General features: G+C 42.7%; 1 protein-coding gene across 1 annotated transcript in view; it reads right to left on the bottom strand.

Annotated features, from left to right (window-relative positions):
* jazf1b (JAZF zinc finger 1b) overlaps positions 1-24989 on the bottom strand; it is a 247664-nt gene that overhangs the window by 6260 nt on the left and 216415 nt on the right. The window contains exon 4 of the mRNA XM_063069538.1: positions 16826-16995. Coding sequence (XP_062925608.1) covers positions 16826-16995 — 170 coding nt within the window. The remainder of the gene's footprint in view (positions 1-16825; positions 16996-24989) is intronic.

Below are 24989 nucleotides of genomic sequence, written 5' to 3'. Positions count from 1 at the left end.
TAAGCATTGGTACCGGTTTATTATTGTCACACGTACTGAGATACAGTGAAAAGCTTGTATTGCATTCTGTTTATTCAGATCAAATCATTACACAGTGCATTGAGGGAGAATAAGGTAAAACGATAACAACGCAAGATAAAGTGTAACAGCTACAGAGAAATAACAGTGCAGGTAAATAATAAGGCGCAAGATCATAATGAGGTAGATCAAGTGGTCATGAGTCTAAATAATTGTACTAGGGAACTCTTTCATAGTCTTACAACAATGAAGTAGAAGCTTTGAGCCACCTTTTAATTTTTCCAACGTATCCCCAGTTTAATAGAATAAACATTTAATTTGATTCTCTTTATTACACCGACAGTAGAAAATCAGAGTTATTACAACTCAGGAGATACAGGAGACTGCAGCTGCTGGAATCTGGGGTAATCCACTATCTGCTGGAGGAACTCAGCGGGTCGACCATCATCGGTCGGAGGATAGACAATGCTGATGTTGTGGATCAAGGAGATGCATCAACACTGGGAATGGAGAGGTGAGATGATCACTGATGTTTCTGCATATCTCCCTCCAGCAGCCGTTTCCCATCTTCACACTTCTCTCCGCCCACCTTGCTCCATTTGTTGGGTTTTTCTTTCCCCTCCTCTCTCTTTGTCCACCTCCATCTATCATTCACCTTTCACAGGTTTACAACTTCACCCTCCCTACCTCCCTTATCTTCTCTACCTGACACTACTTGCCTGTCATGTTACATTGCTCTCAGTATACCAATCACTTCACATTTCTTTCTTGTCTCTTTCCTTCTCGTCTCTGTGCTGGCTATCTCTCACTTCTCCACTCTGAATCCTGACGCCGGATTCTGGCCCAAAATGTTGACTGCTTCTTTCCTCCCAGAGATGCTGCTCGACCTGCTGAGTTCTTCCATCTATCGTTTGTTGTTACAACACAATGTGTTTTTTTTTGGCTCCATGTGGTATGTGTATAGTCTGCAAGGGCGGGTTCTTACTGTGTCTTTTTCTTCTTCAGGTATCTGTCTGAAAATCTTCTGAAATGATGCAGCCTTCTTTCATCATACATTCAATCTCTGTTTCACTCTGTCTAGAGTCTAGACCAGGGTTTCTCAACTGGCGTTCCACGAAAGATCGTGATTTAAAAAAAGACATTGTTTTTCGAGCTTCATGCAAAGCGTGATGCTAGCCATCTCAGTGGAGGGCAGCGACTCAGCAGACCCACTAGTAACCTCATTAGAGGTCTCTCAGCCCAGAATGTCAGGGCGCAGTATCACTGTGTTTATTCTGTTGAGTCCATTCTCAGCTTTTGATGCAAGATAGGGGAGGCCGTTGATAACTGGTGAGCACTGTATTGCACTGAGGGGAGGACGGTAGCCTGATCGGGAGTGTGAAGTGCGTTTTCCAAGCATTGAATAGACTCACTCATTTTATATTTTATTAACTCCTGTGTTTTGCAAGACATGTCTGATGGTCTGATTTTTGAATTACAGTTCTGAGTCATTTCACTACCTACTAGTGCAACAATGACACAAAAAAAAGTCTGTCTTTACAGCGAAAGCTATTTATCAATGTGTTTTACATGGACTGGTGGTCCAAGTTGTCCTATTCCATTGTGCCTCGTCTGTGGCAAACAACTTAGGAATGCACCTTATAAAAAATAACAACTGGGATTCGGGCGCTTGGGCAGGAGGATCATTCCTGCATCTCCCTCTTCTTCTCAGCAGTTGCTCTTCGGGATTCCTCAAAATCCTTGGCTGCTTCATAGATCAGCGTGTCACAAACTTAAGCTGCTGCCTAAGTTGGTGATTGTACCTCTTGCGCAGGGCACCACGATCTCACTCGCCCTGAGAGAGTTCTCCGTAGAGTGCTGCTTTCAGTAACCTGGAGTTGTCCACGCGGGACACGTGACCTGGCCAGCGGAGCTGCCTGAGCAGTGAAGTGGCTTCAATGCTTGGAAGTTGAGTCCTCTCCAGGACCTTGTTGACCCTGCCAGCTGATTCCCATGATGGAGCGAAGGCAACGCTGATGGAAGCGCTCGAGCAACCGGATTTGCTTCTGGTACAAGACCATGCTTTGGAGCCATATTATTAGTGTTGTGACGATGGCAGCCCTGAACACCTGGATTTTCGTGGACAGATGCAGCTGGTGGTTCTCTACACGTTTTTGGAAGTGTCCGAATGCACTGTTAGCTCTGGTGAGTCGATTGACAATGTCTCTTAATATCATAGCGTTGTTGGAGAGGTAGATTGCCCAGGCAGGTGAACTGCTCAACCATGGGGAGAGAGTGGTCATCGATGGTGATCCGAGGTGGGTTGTAAACGCCACGTGGGGGCTTCTGATGGAAGATCATTGTTTTCTTCAGGCTGACTGTTAACCCGAAAGCCCTCGCAGCCTTGGCGAACTGAAACTGCAGCCTGTAATGCATCCTCTGTGTGCATAAGAAAAGCACAGTTGTCCGCATAAAGTAGCTTGAGAATGGGCTCTTGAAGATTTTAGTTCCGGTGAGAAGGTAGCCACTCTCTAATAGTACAATAAGTCGTCATATTGATGACATGTCACATGATGCTGAAGAGGGTTTGAGTGATAAACTGAAAAACAAAAGCTTCTTTATCCAGGTTGATAATTCAACAGGTTTCACAAATGTAGCATTTGTAAGGTTCGTAAATGATGGTGAAATTCAAGAAAACACTTTCTTATGCAAAGAGCTGCCTGAAACAAGCAAAGACCAAGATAGGTTTAATGTTTTGTCTTCATATCTGGAAACAAAAGGTCTGTCTTGGAGCAACTGTGTTGCTACCTGTACTGGTGGTGTCAGACGCCATCACTTCCGGGGTGCCGAGGCGCGACTCGTGTAGCAGCAGTACTCTCAATGGATACGATTAAATACTCCCATCAGTGATTGGCTCCATGAGAGGTTCAGTTTCTCTTGTAAAAAAAAGAAAATCCTGACGTTGTCACAGCATCCTGCTTTCTTCACAGAGGGATGCTGATGTCAAAAACTCTTGGAGATGAAATGAAAATAGTTCTGGATGATGCTACAAAAACGGTTAACTTTATTAAACAAAGACTCGAGAATACTTTAAAAAACTGTGTGAAAACCTGGACAAAGAGCACACTAATCTCCGGCTACATACAGAAATCTGGTGGCTTAGCAAAGGAATTATTCTCAACAGGGTGTGAGCTGAAAGAGTACTTGCAAGGAAATAGTATGACCAGATTTTGCTGAGTGTTTTGAAGGTGAAGAATGGTTGCAGAAACTAGCCAACTTAGCAGATATTTTCATCACATGAACCAGTTGAACAAGTTTCTGCAAGGCCATGGAGAAAATGTTTTGACTTCAAGTGACAAAATAGTTGGATTTAAAGGAAACTGAATCTTCGTAAAAATCATGTTGCAAAAGGAAATCTTGAAATGTTTCCACTGCTGCTTGGGCTTGAGAGTGAGGAAGGATCAGAAAGTCTCAAGTCTTATTGAAAATCACGTGAAAGAACCGCAGAACAAAATTGAACAGTATTTTTCCTTGCTTTCAACACAAGTGAATGACTGGGTGAGGGACTCTTTCTCTGAATCTTCTGCTCAGCCTGAGAACTTGACTTTGAGAGCAGAGGAAGTACTTTGTGAGATGCAGTCTGATCATGCACTCAAGATGAGCTGTACTGACCTGCCCCAGGATAAGTTCTGGATTTCTGTGAAGGAAGAGTATCCTGCCATTCTCAGGAAAGCAATGGACATATTGCTGCAGTTTTCAACTTCTTACATGTGTGGCAAGCTTTTTCTTGTTCAACAAGCATCAACAGCAAGGTTGGAGATCATCTCATTTCAGTTGAAGATGAAGGTGAAATCCATGTGTGCTCATCTTAAGTTTGACCCAGAATTGAGTATTTGTGCATCAAAAAACAAGCACAGGTTTCACATGCTAGCCCTCTTATCTGAGCTTGATCATGTCACTTAGTAAGAAAATATTTTTTCCAAAGTCTTGTATAAAATTGTGTCTTAGGCTATATTTCCATTCATATTGCTTTGGCTTATGGTTTTTAGTACTTTTACTATTCAACATTATCAATAAATTTTCATGCTGTAAATAGCATTAATTAAAATCAGTTTACAATTATTTAAATTTGGCCTGTCCCCTAAAACCCTCACTAATTTTTATAGATGCACCGTAGAATGCATTCTTCTAGGGTGCATCACAACCTGGTATGGAAGTTGTTCTGTCCAAGACCGAAAGAAGCTGCAGAAGATCGTGAACACGGCGCAGCACATCACACAAACCGATATTCTGTCCTAGGGCTCACTTTACACCGCATGCTGTCAGAGCAGTGCTGCCAGGATAATCAAGGACACAACCCACCTAGCCAACACACTTTTTGTCCCTCTTCCCTCCAGGAGAAGGCTCAGGAGCTTGAAGACTCGTACGGACAGATTTGGGAACAGCTTCTTTCCAACTGTGATAAGACTGCTGAACGGATCCTGACCCAGATCTGGGCCGTACCCTCCAAATATCCAGACCTGCCTCTCGGTTTTTTTTGCACTACCTTACTTTCCATTTTTCTATTTTCTATTTATGATTTATAATTCAAAATTTTAATATTTACTTATTTTTAATATTTAGTATTTGTAATCCAGGGAGTGGGAAGTGCAGAATCAAATATCGCTGTGATGATTGTACGTTCTAGTATCAATTGTTTGGGGACAATAAAGTATAAAGTATTAAATCTATTGAGCCTACCTTGAGAAAAATTACATTCCATTTTGGCTTAAGCCAGTTATTTAACAGAAATTTATTATGTTTGTCTTACGAATTTTAAAAATTTATGAAAAGGAAGATAAGAAGTTAACTTCAAGAAAGTTAAGCTTAACTACCTTTTTTCAAGAAAGGCTGGCTAAAAGTTAATTCTCTACTCAAAAGAGCATTGACAATTATTTTTGAATTATTATATCTGCAACTTACTAATCTCGCTAATGTACCTTGAACTGTAGATTTAATAATTTTTACGCAGGGGTTCTCTGAGACTTGACAATTATTTCAAGGGTTCCTCCAGGGCAAAAAGGCTGAGAAAGGCAGGTCAAGACCCTAGAACCAGGGTTCCCAACCTAGGGTGCACAGGCCCCTCAGTTAATGGAAGGGGTCTATGGCATAAAAAAAGGTTGGGATCCCCTGCTCTAGACCCTTCATAATGTTTAAACTCCATCGAATTGCCACAGACAACTCTGGAGCCAAGTCATTTGATATATTTAAAGTGGAGATTGATAGGTTTTTGATTAGTAAGGGTGTCAGAGATTATGTGGAGAAGGCAGGAAAATGGGGTTGACAGGGAAATTAAATCAGCCATGATAGAATGGTGGAGCAGATTCGATGGGCTAAATGACCTAATTCTGCTCCTAAGTCTAATGGTCTAAATTACCTCTCAAATATCTATGCTCCGCAGAACCCAACCCAGCTCCTACTATTTATCCATGCAAATGAAGACCTCCACCCTCAGGACAATATCTCCGCACTCTTTCTCTGGCCTTTGCAACATCCCTAACTGGAACAGTGTCTGTAGAGGAGTTGACTATAACAGCTCCCAAACGAACTGGAGAAACTCAGCAAGTCAGGCAGCATCTATGGAGGGAAGTGGACAGTCGATATTTCAGGTTGAGACCTTTCATCTCCAATGTGTTTCTTGGATATAACCTCTTTCGTACTCATACCTCTGTTGTAACGTGCAGGTTTCTGTCAGGTATTTATTACAAAATTATTTGCTTGTTCAACCTGTCTTGCAACACTAGAAGGATATATAGTATAAGAGCATAAGACATAGGAACAGAATTAGGCCATTCGGCCCATTGAGTTTGCTCTGTCATCATGGCTGATTTATCAAACCCTTACACTTCCTCCCTTACCACCATTCAGGGCCCCAGACAGTCCTTCCAGGTGAGGCGACACTTCACCTGTGAGTTGGCTGGGGTGATATACTGCATCCAGTGCTCCCGATGTGGCCTTCTATATATTGGCGAGACCCTACGCAGACTGGGAGTTTTGCTGAACACCTACGCTCTGTCCGCCAGAGAAAGCAGGATCTCCCAGTGGCCACACATTTTAATTCCACGTCCCATTCCCATTCTGACATGTCTATCCACAGCCTCCTCTACTGTAAAGATGAAGCCACATTCAGTTTGGAGGAACAACACCCTATATTCCGTCTGGTTAGCCTCCAACCTGATGGCATGAACATTGACTTCTCTAACTTCCACTAATGCCCCACCTCCCCCTCATACCCCATCCATTATTTATTTTTATACACACATTCTTTCTCTCACCCTCCTTTTTCTCCCTCTGTCCCTCTGACTGTACCCCTTGCCCATCCTCTGGGTTTTTTCCCCCCTCTCCCTTGTCTTTCTCCCTGGGCCTCCTGTCCCACGATCCTCTCATATCCCTTTTGCCAATCAACTGTCCAGCTCTTGGCTCCATCCCTCCCCCTCCTGTCTTCTCCTATCATTTTGGATCTCCCCCTCCCCCTCCCACTTTCAAATCTCTTACTAACTCTTCCTTCAGTTAGCCCTGACGAAGGGTCTCGGCCTGAAACGTCGACTGTACCTCTTCCTAGAGATGCTGCCTGGCCTGCTGCGTTCACCAGCAACTTTGATGTGTGTTGGCTGATTTATTATCCCTTTCAACCCCATTCTTCCACCTTCTCCCCATTACCTCTGAAACCCTTACTAACCAAGAACTGATCTATCTCCACTTTAAATATACCCAACCCTCTCATTTTATTGGCCAAACTTCCAACATTTTTGTGATTGGAAGTTTTTGAGGCATTTACTTGGACAATGAAACACAAGTCATTTAATACATAAACAGAAAATAATTTCAATATTCGATAGGTTTCAATGAGATTCCCCCTCTTTCTTATAAACTCTAGAGAGTATAGCCCCAGAGCTATCAAATGTTCCTCATACGTTAACCTGTTCATTCCCAGTATCATTCTCATAAACCTCCCCTGAACCTTCTCCAATTGATAGAACATTCTTTCTTAGATATGGGGCCACTACCCATTTTATTTAATGGACTGTGAGCTTTCAAAGCAACAGGACAGTTAGAAATATGTTAATACTTTTAGCAAAAGAAACATTTTCCTTCAGTCCGAAAAGAAACATTAAGATTAACTACTGCTTTAAACCTCCATTCTCAGTTGTACTTAACTGGCAACATATAAAAGCTAAACCCCTGATGTAGTCTTAATCACTGTTTAAGTGAAGATGTCTGCAGGAACAGCCACACTTAGCAAACAAGTACAAATCATTCCAGCACCTTAAACCTAGTTGCATTATCTTAGACAAAATGAGGAAAGAGATATGGTTCCCAAGGGCAGAGGAGTTAGGAACCAGAGGACAGTGCTGAACACCTACACTCTGTCTGCCAGAGAAAGCAGTATCTCCCAGTGGCCACACATTTTAATTCCACATCCCATTCCCATTCTGACATGTCTATCCACTGCCTCCCCTACTGTAAAGATGAAGCCACACTCAGGTTGGAGGAACAACACCTTATATTCCGTCTGGATAGCCTCCAACCTGATGGCATGAACATTGACTTCTCTAACTTCTGCTAATGCCCTACCTCCCCCTCGTACCCGTATTTATTTTTATACACACATTCTTTCTCTCTCTCCCCTTTTTCTCCCTCTGTCCCTCTCACTATACCCCTTGCCCATCCTCTGGGGTTTCCCCCCTCCCTCTTTTCCTTCTCCCTGGGCCTTCTGTCCCATGATCCTCTCATACCCCTTTTGCCAATCACCTGTCCAGCTCTTGGCTCCATCCCTCCCCCTCCTGTCTTCTCCTATCATTTTGGATCTCCCCCTCCCCCTCTCAAATCTCTTACTAGCTCTTCTTTCAGTTAGTCCTGACGAAGGGTCTCGGCCTGAAACGTCGACTGTACCTCTTCCTAGAGATGCTGCCTGGCCTGCTGCGTTCACCAGCAACTTTGATGTGTGTTGACAGAGATTTAAAGTGACTGGAGAAAACACCTTTTTAGAGAAGGTGTTATCCTGACCTGGAATTCACCATGGTTAAATCTCTCAGTCCACAGTTAGCACAAAGAAGAGGTAATTTTAAGCTCGGAAGCCTCAATTTTCCCCACATTTATTCATATGTATTAGATTAGACTAGATTATAGAATTATTATTCACATGTACCTCTTATGGATGAAAGAAAAATGAAGGGTAGTGTGGGAGGGAAGGGTTAAACTGATCTTTGAGGAGGTTAAGGATTGCAATAATGTCGTGGAATGAAGGACTTGTATTGTTCTATGTTCTAACACAGCAGGTCAGGCAGAATCTATGGATGGGAATAAACAGTCAATGTTTCCGGCCCAGACTCTGCCTCAGGATTGGAAGAAGCAGTCAATGTTTCGGGCTGAGACGCTTCATCGGGACGCTATTCCCCTCTATAGATGCTGCCCGACCTGCTGAGCTCCTCCAGCATTTTGCGGCAGCAGCTAAATATTTCCTGTATCTGCAGAATCTCGTGTTTAGAATATTTGGCCGCATCATTCTGTTCAAGTTTATGAACCGGTAAATGTCATGTTTTCCTACTATAACAGTGAAGCACTTTGCAGGATCCTGCGGTCATTAAAAGTGCTATGTCAATAAAAGTATTGAAGTATATCATTCTGCGTATTCTTTGAGCACTTTGAATAATACAGGTACTGTATGTTAGAATACAAATGTGTTCTCTAATTTGTTTGTCCTAGTCTCATCTACAATGTAGGATGGTGCTGATCCCTATGCCTGTATCGTTACCCTTCTCTATTTGATCAAGCCCAAGACCTATCATTAAGTCTTCCCTGGACTGGCTGAGAGGCTCCTGAAGCAAACCAGGAATTATGAGGCAATTAGGGAAAGACGAGATGTCAAACAAAGTGCAGACAGGGTGTAGTAAATGAGAGGGATTTTTCTTTGTTGGAGAAGCTGCTCTTCTTGATGTTTTGTCTGTCTCCAGGGAAATCATCTTTCTGGGAGAACACCGTGGACTGTTTGTTTCCTGAACAAAGAATTAGGCCTTTACAAGCTCCCACTTTTCAGTATCTCCTTAGTCTCAAGCATTACCATACATTCACTCAGACCAGTATACTTTTAACCAAATTCTCATAAACCAAAGGACCTAATCGCAAAAAGATAAAAAAGCTTTTTGTACTTGTATCGACTTCCACAGTTTGGCTTAATCTGTAGTGCTGCACAGATCGTGTTTTGTTCTCACTTTAATGTTTACTATGTTGTCACGAGGACACAGCACAGTTTTATTATTTATTCAGTGATACAGCTTCGAGTCACGTCACCCCCACAACTACGATTAACTTAACCTAATCACGGGATAACTTATGAGGTCCAGTTAACCTACCCGGTATGCCTTTTGACTGTAGGAACACACCGCAGCACCCAAGGAAAACCCACACATTCAGTGGGGAGGATGGACAGAGACTTCTTACAGAATGGTACCGGAATTGAACTCAACTCCAGAATGCCCAGAACAGTAATAGCATCATGTTAATTTCAAACGCAGTTTCAGTATTTGTACTCCTACCATTTCTGGTTCTTTGGAATGAAAATATGGCTTTATATCTGGAAACCTCAACAATAGTTATTTCCAAATTTCCACTTGCAGGGGCATACTTCATATGGTAAGCAAAATGTTGCAGATAAAGTGATGTGGGGGGGGGGTAAACATATTTGATAATAATACTGTAATTTACTACCCACACCTTTAACTCAGAAAGAATGTGCTGGCATTGGAGAGGGTCCAGAGGAGGTTCATGAGTATGATAGGATTCATGTATGAGGAGCATTTGATGGCTCTGGGCCTTTACTCACTGGAGCTTTGAAGAATGAAGGGGGATCTCACTGAAACTGTTGAATATTGAAAGGCCCAGACAAAGTAGACATAGAGAGGAAGTTTCTTATAGTGGGAGAGTCTAAAACAAGAGGGCACAGCCTCAGAATAGAAGGACATGGAAGTTTTTTACCAAGAGGGCGGCGAATCTGTGGAATTCATTGTCACGAATGGCTGTGGAGGCCAAGTCATTGGGTATATTTACAGCCCAGGTGGACAGGCTATTGAGTAGTAAGGATATTCAAAGTTATGGGGAGAAGGCTGGAGAATGAGGTTGAGAGGGATAATAAATCAGACATGGTGGAAGAGTGGAATAGACTCAATGGCCCGAATTGCCTAATTCTGCTCCTATGTCTTATGGTCTAACAGATGGCATTTATTGTGTGATTTTGATTTAGAACATCATTCCAATGTGTGAGAAATCAGAAGATTAGAAGGAGTAAGCCAGAGGTCTGGCTAGGATGTTGCTTGTAAATTGAGTCCTCCATTGAGAATGATAAAACATTTATAGATTCGGGGAAAATTCTATAATGCTGGGACTCAGATAATTATATCATTTTCACACATGACCAAAGATTCCAGCGTTACTGGGAGTCCTCGAGGCCTAAGTAATATTGCAGTAATTTAGTTAGCCAATTCAGAAAAGATGCTAATTCACTCATCCTGACCCAGCCACTGGCGATCCCTGGAAAACCCCAGTTATAGTACTAACCATTAAAAGTAACAGCCCACGGTGTTGGGCCTAAAGAGAAAGGCCACAGAGTAGAAGCTGTCCTTGACCCTGGTGGTATGTGCTTTCAGGCTTCTGTATCTTCTGCCTGATGGGAGGGGGGAGAAGACAGAATGTATGTGGTGGGTGGGGGCTTTCATTATGCTGGCTGCTTTACTGAGGCAGTGAGAAATATAGAAAGAAGTCCATACAACAGGAATTCCTAACCTTTTTTATGCCGTGGACCTCAACCATTAACCAAGAGGTCCGTGGATCCCCTGCTGCAAAGGGAGGCTGGTTTCTTTGATGTGCTGAACTGTGTGCACATAGTTCCTTGCAATATCGTGCAGAGCAGTTGCAGTACCAAGCCACTGTCATCCAGTTAGCTTGCTTTCTTTGACAGATATCAGTAGTGATTACAGACCAGTGGATTGTAGGACTATTCATTCCACAAATCCTTTGTACAATGGATGAGTAGTTCTGTATTAATAACCCTCAGGACACAATGAAGACAAATTCTATAAAACTGATACAACAGCATACAGAGGCAGCCTAATGTTAGAAAAGGAGAGGTTATTTTATGTTCACTGTGGGGGAAAATACTCCCTGATATTAATCATGGAGCTGGGAGTAATATAGGAAAGACTGTACTTATTTAGTCCGAACTATTCACTCAGTACATGACTACTGGCAAAGGGATACATAAAGAGCAGATATAAACACATTGCTCCTTAGCCGGTATGGGGGATGGGGGAGATAGTGGGGGATAAGCTCCCACTACCTATCAATGCTCCCAATCCCGTGCGTCTCAAATAGCCTCTGACAGCCAAGACCAGCTTCTGGCCCTCATGTGTCGCCTTGCTCAGTCTTTCTCAATCTTTTTGCCCCAGAGGAACCCCTGAAATAATTTTCAGGTTTCAGGGAACACCTGCATAAAAATTATTATATCTAGGGCTCACAGTATGTTAGTGTGATCAGTAAGCTGGAGACATAATGATCCAAAACTAATTGTCAATGCTCTTCTGAGTAAAGAATGAATTTTTAGCCAACCTTTCTTGAAAAAAAACAGGTAATTAAACTTAGCTTACCTTTCTTGAAATTAATATCTTTCCTTCTCTTTCATAAATTTAAAAAAACTCATAAGGCAAACAATATAAATTTCTCAATTCTGGGTCGAACTTGAGATAAGCACACACGAATTTCACCTTCAACTGAAATGTGATGTTTCCTATCCTGACTCTTGATGCTTGTTGAACAAGAAAAAGCTTGCTCACATATGTAAGAAGTTGAAAACTGCAGCAAAATGTTCATTGCTTTCTTATGAATGGCAGGATACTCTTCTTTCACAGAAATCCGAAACTTGTCCAGGGGCAGATCAGTAAATCTCATCTTGAGTGCACGATCAGAGTGCCTCTCACAAAGTCCTTCCTCTTCTCTCAAAGCCAAGTTCTTAGGATGAACAGAAGATTCAGAGAAAGGGTCCCTCACCCAGTCATGCACGTGTTGAAAGGGGGGGGGGGGAAATGTTCAATTTTGTTCTACAGTTCTTCCACATGGTTTTCAGTAAGACTCGAGACTTTCTGATACCCTTCCTCACTCTCAAGCCGAAGTAGAGGTGAAAACATTTCAAGATTTCCTTTTGCATGATTTTTCCAAAGATTCAGTTTCCTTTTAAATCCAAGAATCTTGTCACTTTAAGTCAAAATATTTTCTCCAGGGCCTTGCAGAGATTTGTTAAACCAGTTCTTATGATGAAAAATGTCCGTTAAGTAGACTAGTTTCTGCAGCCATTCCTTATCTTCAAAGCACTTAGCAAATTCTGGCCTACCATTTTCTTTAAAGTACTCCTTCAATTCACCTTTCACCTTAAACACCTTGTTGAGAACTCTTCCTCTGCTAAGCCACCGAATTTCTGTATGGTGCAGGTGATTGGTGTACTCTTTGTCCAGTTTTTCACACAGATTTTTAAACATTCTCCAGTGAACTGGTCTTAAAGTTACTACATAACTTGCTCCCTGAGCCTAAATACTGACTGTGACTTTATTTTCAAAAGCTTTAATCTGTTTGCCTTGAGATTTCAATAGTCGTTTAGAATAATCAGTACTTCTACATGTCACATGGCTGTGATTTGTAGTTAAGTGTCTTTTCAATTTCGCGAGAGCCATTGCTACATTTGTAAGTTAGGCACAATGGAATAGGATCACCAGTCCATGTAAAACCCATTGATAAGTAGTTTTCATTGTAAATATATGGTACCGGCTGATTAGTCCCGCCCACTGCTTTCGTCTCCAGGATACAGAAGAGGCTGGTGGACTTCTTCTGGGGCAACAGGAGGCACTGGGTCTCTGCTGGGGTCCTGAATCTTGTGACTGCGGAGGGCAGTCAGTTACTGAAGTGTGTGCGCACCCAGCTGGAGGCTCCCTGCCTCAGGACCCTGCAGAGATTCCTGTATAGCGACCACTCCCCGAGATGGCATGCACTGGTGGTGCACGTTCTCCACCGGGAACACTACCTGCAAGAGGGCAGGCGGCTTCCAGTGGATGGCATCAGCACTGCCGCTTTGAGGGAGCTGCCTCACTTTTACCGACAGCTGTGGAGGGTATGGGGTCTAGTCTCATCCAGACAAGGTGCCTCTGTACTGGTGGGGGACAGTGAGTGTGTGAGTGGGATTGGTCCCCATCCTATCACGGTGGGTGTCGAGGGGGCTCCGGGAAGTGGAGAGATTCTGGCTGCACCACCACCTGATGTGCCAGAAGTGCTTGTTGGACCAGGCCTCGGGATACCACGTGGCAGAGGATACCACGTGGCAGGCGATACCACGTGGCAGAGGATACCACGTGGCAGAGGGTGCCACACAACGTGAGCCGCCTCGCGGGGAGGCCCACTGTGCCCTTCCATGATGCCCCAACCCATTTCTTGTACGGACCGCTCTTGCACACCTTTCACTTCCTTGCCTGTGTCTGCTGACCAGACTCGGCTTGGTGGTCTGTTTTACCATCTGGCAGTGGAGGAGGTCCCCGATGGAAATCTCTTTATGCAGGCGTCTTCCCCCTGTACATTGGGGACCTAGGGTGGAAGGTCTTGCATTAGGCAGTACTGTGCAACAGGTCTTTAAGCAGGTTCACTGACATCCTACCCACCTCCCCATTCTGTGGCCTGGAGGAGTCTATGTACCATGCTTATATGGAGTGTGAGAGGTTGCATAGCCTGTTTGAGTATCTGGAGGGGCTGTTCCTCAAGTTCTGGTTGCATTTCAGCCCCGCCCTCCTTCTAAATGGGTACCCAGTACTGAAGGGAGCAGGTTGCAAGGAGGTCTATGGGTGGGCTTGCTCCTGGGCTTTTCCAAGGTGGCCATTCGCAGGTCTAGGCGGTGGAAATTTGAGGCCACTGCCACAGCCGAGTGCCTGCCCCTCTTCTGAGGACACGTCCGTGCCCAGCTGTCCTTGGAGAGGGAGCATACGGTCACAGTGGGTACAATGGAGGATTGCCAGCAGTGGTGCCCCCCCCCCCGGGAATCGAACATTTTATAGACAGTAGTGATCATATTTTAATTTGAATTTATTCACTGTCTTGTAAATACTTAATGTTTGTACTTTCTGTATTTGTTGTGCAAATCAACTTTTATAGTTTTGTAAAAAAAAGACTTCTTTTGTATCTGTTGTTGCACTCGTGCAGTGAAATGACTCTGAAGATTGTAATTCATCATTAACCTTATCAGAATTGTTCGTAGGCCTAGGCCTAGAATACTCCTCTTCCATCTCACACCTCCTCTTCAAAAATTGGCACAGCGGACCGTCTGTAGAATGAAAATTCCCCTCCAGTTTTCTACTACACCTGTAGAGTTTGTTTGCTCTCATAAGTCAGTCAGCGGCTCGTCAGAGGAAGCTAGGGGAGGTAATTCAGGAGGGAGAGGCTGACAACACAGCCCAAGTAGGGTAATCCATTCAATGCTTGGAAAACACACTTCATGCTCCTCAACAGCCTACCTTCTTCCCCTCCATGTAATACAGCGCTCACCAATTATCAGCCTACTGCCCCCCCATACATTACAGCGTTCACCAATTATCAACAGTCTCCCCTATCTCGTGTTAAAAGCTGAGAATGGACTCAACCAAATGAACATGGTCTTACTACGCACTGCCACACTGGGCTGAGAGACATCTAACAAGATCGCTGACGGGGCTCGGTCAGTGCCCACCACTGTGAGCACTAGCATCATGCATTGTGTGAAGTTCAAAAAACGATGTTTATTTTTTAAATCACAATCTCACGAGGAACCCCTAGCAACCTCCCATGAAATGCTACACGGAACCCTGCTTGAGAAACCATGGCTTCACTACTACGCCTTGTGGAACCATTTTTACTGACAGGAGAAGAAGTGGGTTACTGGTGCCTTAAAACCAGTTGCTTTGGGCAGATGGGGCTTGTCAGCTGTGGTTGGCAGCTCATCTTGGAGAAGGAAAACTCTAATCTCAAACCTGCTGCCTTGCCGTTACACCCACTCACAGGGAAGGCTTCGGGAGTAAACCCTGGAGCTAAAGTCCTTTAAGACAGCCCTATGTTGAGTTCAACTCTGACTGGCAACTCCAGTGATGCTGCTGGTGATGAACTGCATTGGTCTCTGCTGTTTCTTTGGATTCATCAGCTGTGTGGAGAGGGGGAGCCCGCTCCATGGGAAACAGCTTCTCCCCATATCAAACTGCCCTGGCTCGCGTTATCACGTAGATGGCTGGGACACAACATCCATGACCAACCCGACCAACGGATGGCCTCATAAACACAAGAGATTCTGCAGATGCTGGAAATCTAAAGTAACACATACGATGCTGGAGGAACTCAGCAGATCACTCAGCATCTATGGAGGAGCATGAACAGTTGACGTTTTGACCCCAGACTCTTCATTTAGAACAGATAAGTTGCCATAATATTAGCTCGGTAGTGGGTTGATAACGAAGCTATTAATGAAATGTGGGGAAAAGGAGATAAGGTGTTAAGGCTCGAATGTTAAAGATAATCTGCTTTCCAGAGTAGGTCAGACTTTAGTGGCTCGATATTCCGATTACACTTGAGTAATGCCAGTGCAAGAATAAATACTAGTTGGTTAAGGGAAAAAAACCCAACATAAGTGTTAACACAGGCGAGGTGGTGATTTCATCCAGAGCATGAAATCTTATGCAGATGACTTTGTGCGTGGTAGGTCATGTCCAACCAGTCTATAATTATAGAGTTTCTTGAGGAGATTACCAGGAAAGTTGATGAAGTGTGTGTAGCAAGGCACTTACTGCAATCCCACATTAGCAAGGCCTTTGACAAAGTCTCTTATTGGAGACCAGTCCAGAAGGTTCAGTTGTTGGGCATGAAATAGATGGGCCAAAAGGCCTGTTTCTGTGCTGTAGTGATCAAAGACTGAGAAAGCTGGATCAGGCCGAGTACCAATGGTCACACAGTTTTGCATTCCATTTTATACATCCAAAATAAAACTGCAACTACGCAAGAATATCTAGGACACATCCCAGTATCTGCAGGATATTATTTACTTAAACACAAGAGATTCTGCAAACACACTGGAAATCTGCAGATGCTGGAGCATTATTTACTTGTTTTTATGATTACTTTATTCTACTATTTAACAGCCCAATATATGAGGGGACATAATTTTGAGGTGAATGGAGGAAAGTATAGGGGGGATGTCAGAGGTTGTTTTATAAGTGTGTGGAACACACTGGCAGGTGTGGTGGTAGAGGCAGATACATCAGGAACATTTAACAGACTCTTAGATAGGCAAGTGGATGATAGAAAAATGGAGGGTTACGTTGGAGGGAAGGATTCGAGTAGGTAAAAAGGTTGGCACAAAATCATGGGCCTGTGCCATACTGTTCTATGTTCTATATTGAAAATGTACATTAAATGCATCTTAAGGGTGAACATTTATAGCAATTTATCCCTGTGGTGTAAAATTCAGGACAGTGCTCACGAGTGCATAAATAAAAGGAACACTTTTCTAAATGCATATTGTACTTCTTGCTGGCTGATAGTGTATTAGCATCCGCACTGGACTTCGAGGAGAGTGGTCCTGGCTTCGAATCCAGCCAGCTCCTTGCCTGCTTTTCATCCATGTTGGGTTGAGTATCAAGCTAGCAACTCAGCCTCAAGGTGCAGAAAAGTACGTTCATTCATTGTACTTCAACATCCCAGTCTAGTTCAACTATTCATCTCTAACTGTGTCCATCCCACATACCTTGTATCTCTTCTTACACCCAGGAACTGGACAGGCAAAGGGCTTTTCTTCTCCTCCATCCATGGACATGGTGCTCAGAATAACATCTGAACTAATTGCACTTTCTGTGGTCCAAGATTCATCGCTGTCTGATTCTTCATAGTCTACCTCTTCTTCATCATATTCACTACCTGAGAGAGAGAAAAACAGAGGGGATGACTTATTACAAGAAAAAAAAGAACAACATTCATTTTGTAAGTATCTCCTACTAGAAGGTCCATGGCAGGTGTGGCAAACCTATGTCACATGAGTCTAAGATGGCACGCGCAAAAATTTTCTTCATTCACGGCATGCAGTGCCACCCCCACAACTCTTTAAACCCTACTCATAATAAAAAGATACACAATGATTATCTAAGCTAAGAGCAAAACTTATTATTGAAGTACATAATGTATATGATTGCTAAGCAGAACTAATGCCATTCCTTGAAACAACCCTGAATAGTGCTAGAAACCTCACACGTAAGAGCTTGTGTGTCTTAGGCCTACACGAGTTGCCAGACCATAAGACACAGGAGCTGAATTAGGCCATTCAGCCCATCAAGAATGCTCTGCCATTTGATCATGCCTGATTTAATGTATGACTAACCCAATCCTGTCTGTGCTGGTATACTTGGAGACAATGCCAAGAAAGAAGCATTTGGAAGTAGAAAGCAATGTCAGTTCTTTGTTTCTTAAACTAAAGGTTGACTCAGCAAGAAGGCAAGCCGAGAATCATAAAGCAGAAAGAACTCTTCGGTCCATCTTTAATGGTAGAGTAGAAGTTAGCGTGATGATATTATAGTTCAGGGCATTCTGGAGTTCAGAGTCTAATTCTGGTGCCATCTCGAAGGAGTCTGTATGACCACCATGTGCCCACCAGGTTTCCTCCAGGTGCTCTGGTTTCCTCCCACAGTTCAAAGACTAGATTAGGTTAATTGGTCATTGTAAATTGTCCTTTGATTAAACTAGGGTTTAACAGGTGGGTTGCTGGGCGACACTGCCACTGGACCGGAAGGGCCTGTTCCGTACTCTATCTCTAAATAAATAAAAAAACATAACTGCCCCCTTAATGAACAGCAACTATCCAACCTTGCAGCTTGCTGATTCTGGATGGGTCACTTTCATTCCACTCCCTATGAGTGATTCCAGTTCTTCAGATGCAACAGTATGGAGGTCTGCTTAGAACTGGAGCTTAGTCAATGATCAACTTGAGTTGCCTTATACATCTACATTGGGAATTTACTGTGATGTGTTGGTCAAGGTGTGACGCACAACAAAAAACATCACTGAACTATTATAAAGAATAAAGAATTATATAAAACAATAAATTATGATATAGAAATTATAAAAGCTAATGCAGGTAAAGTATTATGTACAGGTAAGGATAAGGAATAGAATATGCATAAATAAATAAATACCAGCATGCATTTACAATGTAAACAACATCATAAAAGGTGGTTTAAGGTGGTTACAGTAGGAAACAGATAAAGAGTGGTGCGGAGGACTAACCAGAATGGTTGTTCAGATTAACTGCCTGCGGGGAAGGAACTTTTAAGATGGTGTGAAGATTTTGTTTTAATAACCCTACAGCCCGCTGTTTCCATTTAAAATCTCCCTGCTGCCACTTTCACCAAAACTCTCAACATATGACCAAAATTTCGAGTACGAACAGAAGCTTCATATCACAAGGAAAGTTAGGACCTATAATATCAATAGCATAGAATCGCAGACTCGTACACACAGAAACAGGTCCCTCGGCCCACCACACCTATGCTAAATGTTTTGTCCATATATGCTAATCCAATTTACCCATATTAGGACCATAAGCTTCTGAGCTTTGACTATTTAAGTTTATGTCAAAATGCCTCTTGTATCAGATTCCACCACCTACTCTGGCACAACATCCCAGATATCAACACTCCCTGTGTAAAAATAAAAGTATCCTTCACATCCCCTTTAAAACTCCTTCCTCTCATCTTAAACCAATGACCTCCTGATTTTGATGAGAAACAATTTTTGAGTATCTTTCCTTCACTCTAGGAAAAATAAGCCAAGCCCATCCAATCTCTAAAGTCCTCAGATCCAGACAACATCCTGTTGAATCTCCTAGGCATTGTCTTCCAGCAATAGGAGCACCAGCTTCCGATAGCACAGCAACCAGAAGTAAGCATATGACCGTCTGCAGAGCAGCCCCTGAGGACCAGATGGCCTAATTCTGCTCCCATGTCTTCAGGTCTAGAATTGCACACGATACACCCCCTGCAGCCTAACCATCTCAAAACAATTTTCATTTACGAAATGATGAAATTCTGTGGATAGAATGAAAGAGGTCCACTGAAGAGTGGTGTCAGGGATGCACTACGTAATACCATCCGAGGACTCACACCCTGAGAATACCACCAATGCCATGGTTCAACTCCCCAACGATAACTCTCTGTACCCATCCCATAACTCTCCACACAGGCTCAACCCACGTCCCTAAAAGGCCACTGGGACCTGGAGATTTGTCTGCCTTTAATTGGAGTCGATGTATTATTGTCACACGTACCAAGCTACAAGGAAAAGCTCGTTTTACATTCTAATACACACAAAATGCTGGAGGAACTCAAATCTATTACTTCTTTAGACAACACACATCAAAGTTGCTGGTGAACTCAGCAGGCCAGGCAGCATCTCTAGGAAGAAGTACAGTCGATGTTTCAGGCCGAGACCCTTCGTTAGTCCTGACGAAGGGTCTTACCCTGAAACGTCGACTGTACCTCATCCTAGAGATGCTGCCTGGCCTGCTGCGTTCACCAGCAACTTTGATGTGTGTTGCTTGAATTTCCAGCATCTGCAGAATTCCTGTTGATTACTTCTTTAGATTCTGCCATTAGGAAATGAAATGCAGGAAGCAGTTTTCAGAAGGAGCTTAGGGGTTAATACCACAAGGAAAAGTGTGTACATTTGTATCACCAAGTAAGTTAAACTAGCTACTCTGGTGCTAACTTTTAGAACCAAAACATTGTATGTTATACACCATGCCAGATGTTCCCCATTTTTTCCATCTAGAAGGTCAACTGTTATTCAGTAGATAATTATCCCCAGGTGGACTGCTGCAGATTTTCAATTTTGTTTCGGTCTCTGTGTCTGTGTCAACAGTGGGCTCCAGTCACCGGGATGATGTCCCTTATAGTGTTCTTGAGGCCACGAGTTTCTGACAACTACTTTCATATGCTTACTCCTTGAACAGCAGATGCCCACAAACTAAAGATAATTGTGCACGGGACTAGGGATGTCATTAATTGAACTCTGTACCAGTCCTCTGGTGGAGATGGAATATAAAAGAACACATGCTAGCAGTTCCTCTGACCACCGATGCCCCCAAGTTCCAAAGGACAAATCAGCACCACTCAGCCTGGGGATGAGAGAAGTTAAACTCTCAGAATACAGATTACCATTGGCAGCTAAATGCAGAAAGGAAAAAATATTTCTATTGCCAACTAACAGCAGAAGGAGACTGTGGACATAAAACTTACCATCCAGTCCCGATTAGGAACAGAGAAGGGTGGAGGTGGAGGTGGCAGAACAATTAAAGCTAGCCTGGTTCAATTTCCTGCTCATTCACAGCAGTACTGTCACCAAAAGAGGCCCCTGGACCCAATAAGTCTCTTCCAATATTTAAATTTCAAATCTTTTCTCTCTGTTCTTCATGTAACCACATCTTCACATTCTTCCATTACTCACTCATTCTCTCTCTTTCCCTCCCTTCCTCTTTACCCACCCCCCCAACCCTCCCCCCCAAATCGGGCTCCTGAACCAATGTGGATAAATTCACTCATCACAACTCCGAACTGATTCCACAACCTACAGATTCACTTTCAAGGACTCTACAATACACGTTCTCAGCATTACTTATTTTTTATTTGCAGAATTTGTCTTCTTTTCCACACTGGCTGTTTATCAGTCTTTACTTATGTCTAGATTTTTCATAAATTCTATTTATTTCTTTATTTTCCTGTAAATGCCCGCAAGAAAATGTATCTCAAGGTTGTATATGGTAACATACTGTATACGTACTTTAATAATAAATTTTTACTTTGACTTATGACTGACTCTCTCTCCCTCCCTCTCTTACCCCTTGGTTTATTGAGTTCCAGGTTCTACAAACAGTCATACAACTTGCAAACAGGCCCTTTGGCCCATCTGGTCCATGCCAACCAAGATCGCCCATTCAAGCTAGTCCCATCTGCCAGTGTCTGGCCCATAACTTTCTAGACCTTTCCAATCCATGTACCTGTCCATTTTTTAGAAGTTGTTCTAAGTGTTCGGTAAAAGATTTTTTTTCCTGAGTTACAAGCCAGATTTATCAGTGATAATCACCTGCACTAAGCTCGTTTTGACCTCCTAGCATATGGAAACATCATCTCTATTTCTACAAATCAAATTCTTCCATGTCTTAGCAATCTTTAATATAATCAATGTAGTCTTCTGTTTTCAAGTACAGCAAAACCCAGAATGTTCCACCTTTTGCTGAAAGGGATAATCTCACAGAAGACAGTCGACCCAAAGTATTGACTCTTTATTCCCCTCCATGCTTGCAGCCTGACCTGCTGAGTTCTTCCAGCATATTCATCTCCCTTTATAAAGCTTCTACGCCAACACTTAATAGGAGACCAGTTATTGAAAGTTTAAGCAGGGCTGTCACTGAATCAGTTAGAAATATGCATCGTAGTCTGAGTTAACTTTACTTGACTCCATTTGACAGAAATAATCAAATAGGAAGCAGACATACAGTGCAAAAGACATTCATTCCAACAATACCTGATCTTTGCAGCAAACCGCAGAACATGGCATTGCGGATTAATGACAGACAAGGCCTTACTCTACACTGTTCCGTACTGATCAGCCAGAAATCATCGGCCCAGACAAAGGAAAGCTGCACCCGGGACCTATCACCCCCCAGCTTCTCACTTCATCCCCTGTCCCCACCTTCCTCTTCACCTGGTTTCACCTCCCAGCTTCTCAATCCACCCTATTCCCCGACCCACCCACTTTCTCCCTTCCCTGGCTTCATCTACCACCTGGTTTGTATTCCTTCCCCTCCCCTGGCTTCTTATTCTGGATTTTTCCCTCTTTGCAGGCCTGATGAGGGGCCTCAGCCCCAATCGTCAACTGTTTATTCTTTTCCATGGATACTGCCTGTCCTACTGAGTTTCTCCAGCATTTAATATGTGTTACCCTGGACTAGACTGGATCTCAGGCTTTGCTAAAAAGTCTGCTCCAATGTTATAAATTGGCTCTTTTGCCATTTTCCTTCACAGCTAATAAATTAAATCTAATAAGATTAAATCTAATATAAACACTGATAAAAATCATAACCTAGGAAAAATTCCTGCCCAAAAGAGTTGTATTGCTTTAACACTAAAGATCACTTGTTAGAGTAACAAGCTGTAAGTGACCAGTGTATTTTAAAAATAAAATTACCGAAGGGCAGAAGTTTCACTGTTCTGCATTCTGAATGATAATTATTCATTACCACTGAACTGTGGCATAATGTGGGCATTATGAATGACAGTTAGCTGGACTACTGGGAGATGTGCAAGTCTTTCTCCAGCCGTACGAGACATCTGTCAGCAAAAAAAACTTCCTGACAAGCACCAGAGGTGCTCCGAAGCTGGCCAGCAGGCTGCTCAAAGAAGCAATATGCTGCCAAAGAACAGCAATGGTACTTTTCAAGGTAACGATACACTAACTTACAGAGTCAATTACTAACCCGACAGGCTGAGACAAACACCACTTACACAGCTTCGTCTTCCAGACCTCATTCTTAGCTTACAGGACAGATGTAATAGCACCAGAGAGTGCTGGAGAAAAATCAGCATCTATAAACAGAGTTAATATGGACTTCATTTCCCTTCAGATGCTGCCTTACCTGCTGAATATTTACAGAATTTATAAACTTTTCTGTTTGTATTTCAGAGTTCCAGCAATATTTCTTTAACTTTCAAGGGTAAATGATAAACCCCCTACAAGGGATTTAACTCAGGATTGAATAAGGCACCAGTTTCAATTTGTAAAGTGTGCTAAAGCGATTCACCTCAACCAGATAACGTTTGGGGATGAAACAATTAGCCTCAATATTCTCAGAGCTAGGATTGTTATTTGGGATCAAAAGAGACTGCTGGATAGCATACATTTTGTATTGAATGCTGTATGTTACAGGTGAGAAAAATCCATACTTGCGGTTTACAGCTTACATAAAGTAGGCCAGTTTGTTGTGTTTTGCACACTGATTGTCCGCCCTGCTCAGTGCGGTCTTTCATTGATGATTCTATTATGGTTATTAGATTTACTGAAATTGCACGCAAGAAAATGAATCTCAGGGTTGTATATGGTGACGTATATGTACTTTGATAATAAATCTACTTTGAACTTCGAAAAACAATGGAAAGGTACAAAAAAAAGCGAGAAAGTGAGTCCGGATGAAGAGCCTTGTCCCGGAACATTGGCTCTTTATTCCTCTCCGTAGATACTGCCTGACCTGCTGAGTTCCTCCAACAATTTGTGTGACATATTGAGATAACTGTCCAGCAGATTAACCAGTTGATTTAAGACAGAGAAAATTCTGTACTTTCCTGACCTTTATCAATGTGTGCTCCTCAGAAGGATTTCTCTGACCTAATCTATGCTTGAAGCTGTTTTTTTTAAACCACATCAGTATAATTCTGCAGCAGCAATCAATGAATATTGATTCAACCATCAGTCATTGTTGTAAAAATAAGATCTTTCAGCAGCAAAACTGAACTTGATGGAGCTGAACATCAGATTTAACAACAAAAACTCATCCCATTATCAGCCTTCAATAGAAAAGTCATAAACACAAGAGATTCTGCAGATGCTGAAAATCCAGAGCAATACACACAAAATGCAGGAGGAACTCAGGCGGTCAGGCGATATCTATAGAAATGAACAGTCTGTGTTTTGGGTCGAGACCCTTCTTCAGGACTGGAAAGGGTGAAGTTGCCAGAATAAAAAGGTGAGAGGAGGAGAAGGAAGATAGCTAGAAAGTATTAGGTGAAGCCAGGTGGGTAGGAAAAATAAAGACCTGGAAAGGAAGGAACCTGATAGGAGAGGAGAGTGGATGATAGGAGAAAGGGAAGTAGGAGGGGACCCGGGGGAGGTGATAGGAGATGAGAAGAGGTAAGATGCTAGAGTGGGGAATAGAAGAAGAGGGAAGGGGGAGGGAAAAATCTTTTTACTGGAAGGAGATCGATATACATGCCATCAGGTTGGATGCTACCCAGATGAAATATAAGGTGTTGCTTCTCCACTCTGAGGGTGGCCTCATCGTGGCACGAGAGGATGCCATGGACTGACACGTCACAACAGGAATCAATTAAAACTTTTGGGGAAAAAAGTCATACTGTTTTAAACACCCAGGAAAAAAATTGTGATTTCTTACAATACTCTGAGTTGGAATGAAAAATAAATACATATGCGCCAAAAAGCTTAGTACCATTATAGAAACTCCAACATGGCAACCAGAAAACTATCATGGATACAGTTTCAAAAGAGTTTTCATAATTCTCAAACAACAGGAATTCTGCAGATGCTGGAAATTCAAGCAACACACATCAAAGTTGCTGGTGAACGCAGCAGGCCAAGCAGCATCTATTGGAAGAGGCGCAGTCGACGTTTCAGGCCGAGACCCTTCGTCAGGACTTTGATGTGTGTTGCTTCATAATTCTCAAATTGATTAATAACCAAGCATTGTTTTAAATTAAATACATGGTTCAATTAACTCTTGACCTCATAATTTACCTGATTATGATTTTGAACCTAATTGTCTGCTTGCACTGCACTTTCTCAGTAAATGATATACTTTATTCTGCATTCTGTTATTGTTTTATTTTGTACTACCTCAACTGACCTTGCAGTGAATTGATCTGTGTGAATAGTATGCAAGACATGCTTTACACTTCCACGTGACAATTCCAACTCCAATATGGATTTATGTCGAGTTATGACAAATAACATGATTTCTAATGACAGATAATACTTTTAAAGGCTTTGTAACTTAAATATTGTAACTTGTATCTACTCAAATACATTAATTACTACCAAGACTCAATTGCTCAGGGCACAAAATTGATCATCTACAT

The sequence above is a fragment of the Mobula hypostoma genome, chromosome 17, assembly GCF_963921235.1.
Source record: "Mobula hypostoma chromosome 17, sMobHyp1.1, whole genome shotgun sequence".
Classification (NCBI taxonomy): Eukaryota; Metazoa; Chordata; class Chondrichthyes; order Myliobatiformes; family Myliobatidae; genus Mobula; species Mobula hypostoma.
The sequence above is the reverse complement of the archived record's forward strand: the minus strand, read 5'-3'. Positions and strand labels throughout refer to the sequence as shown.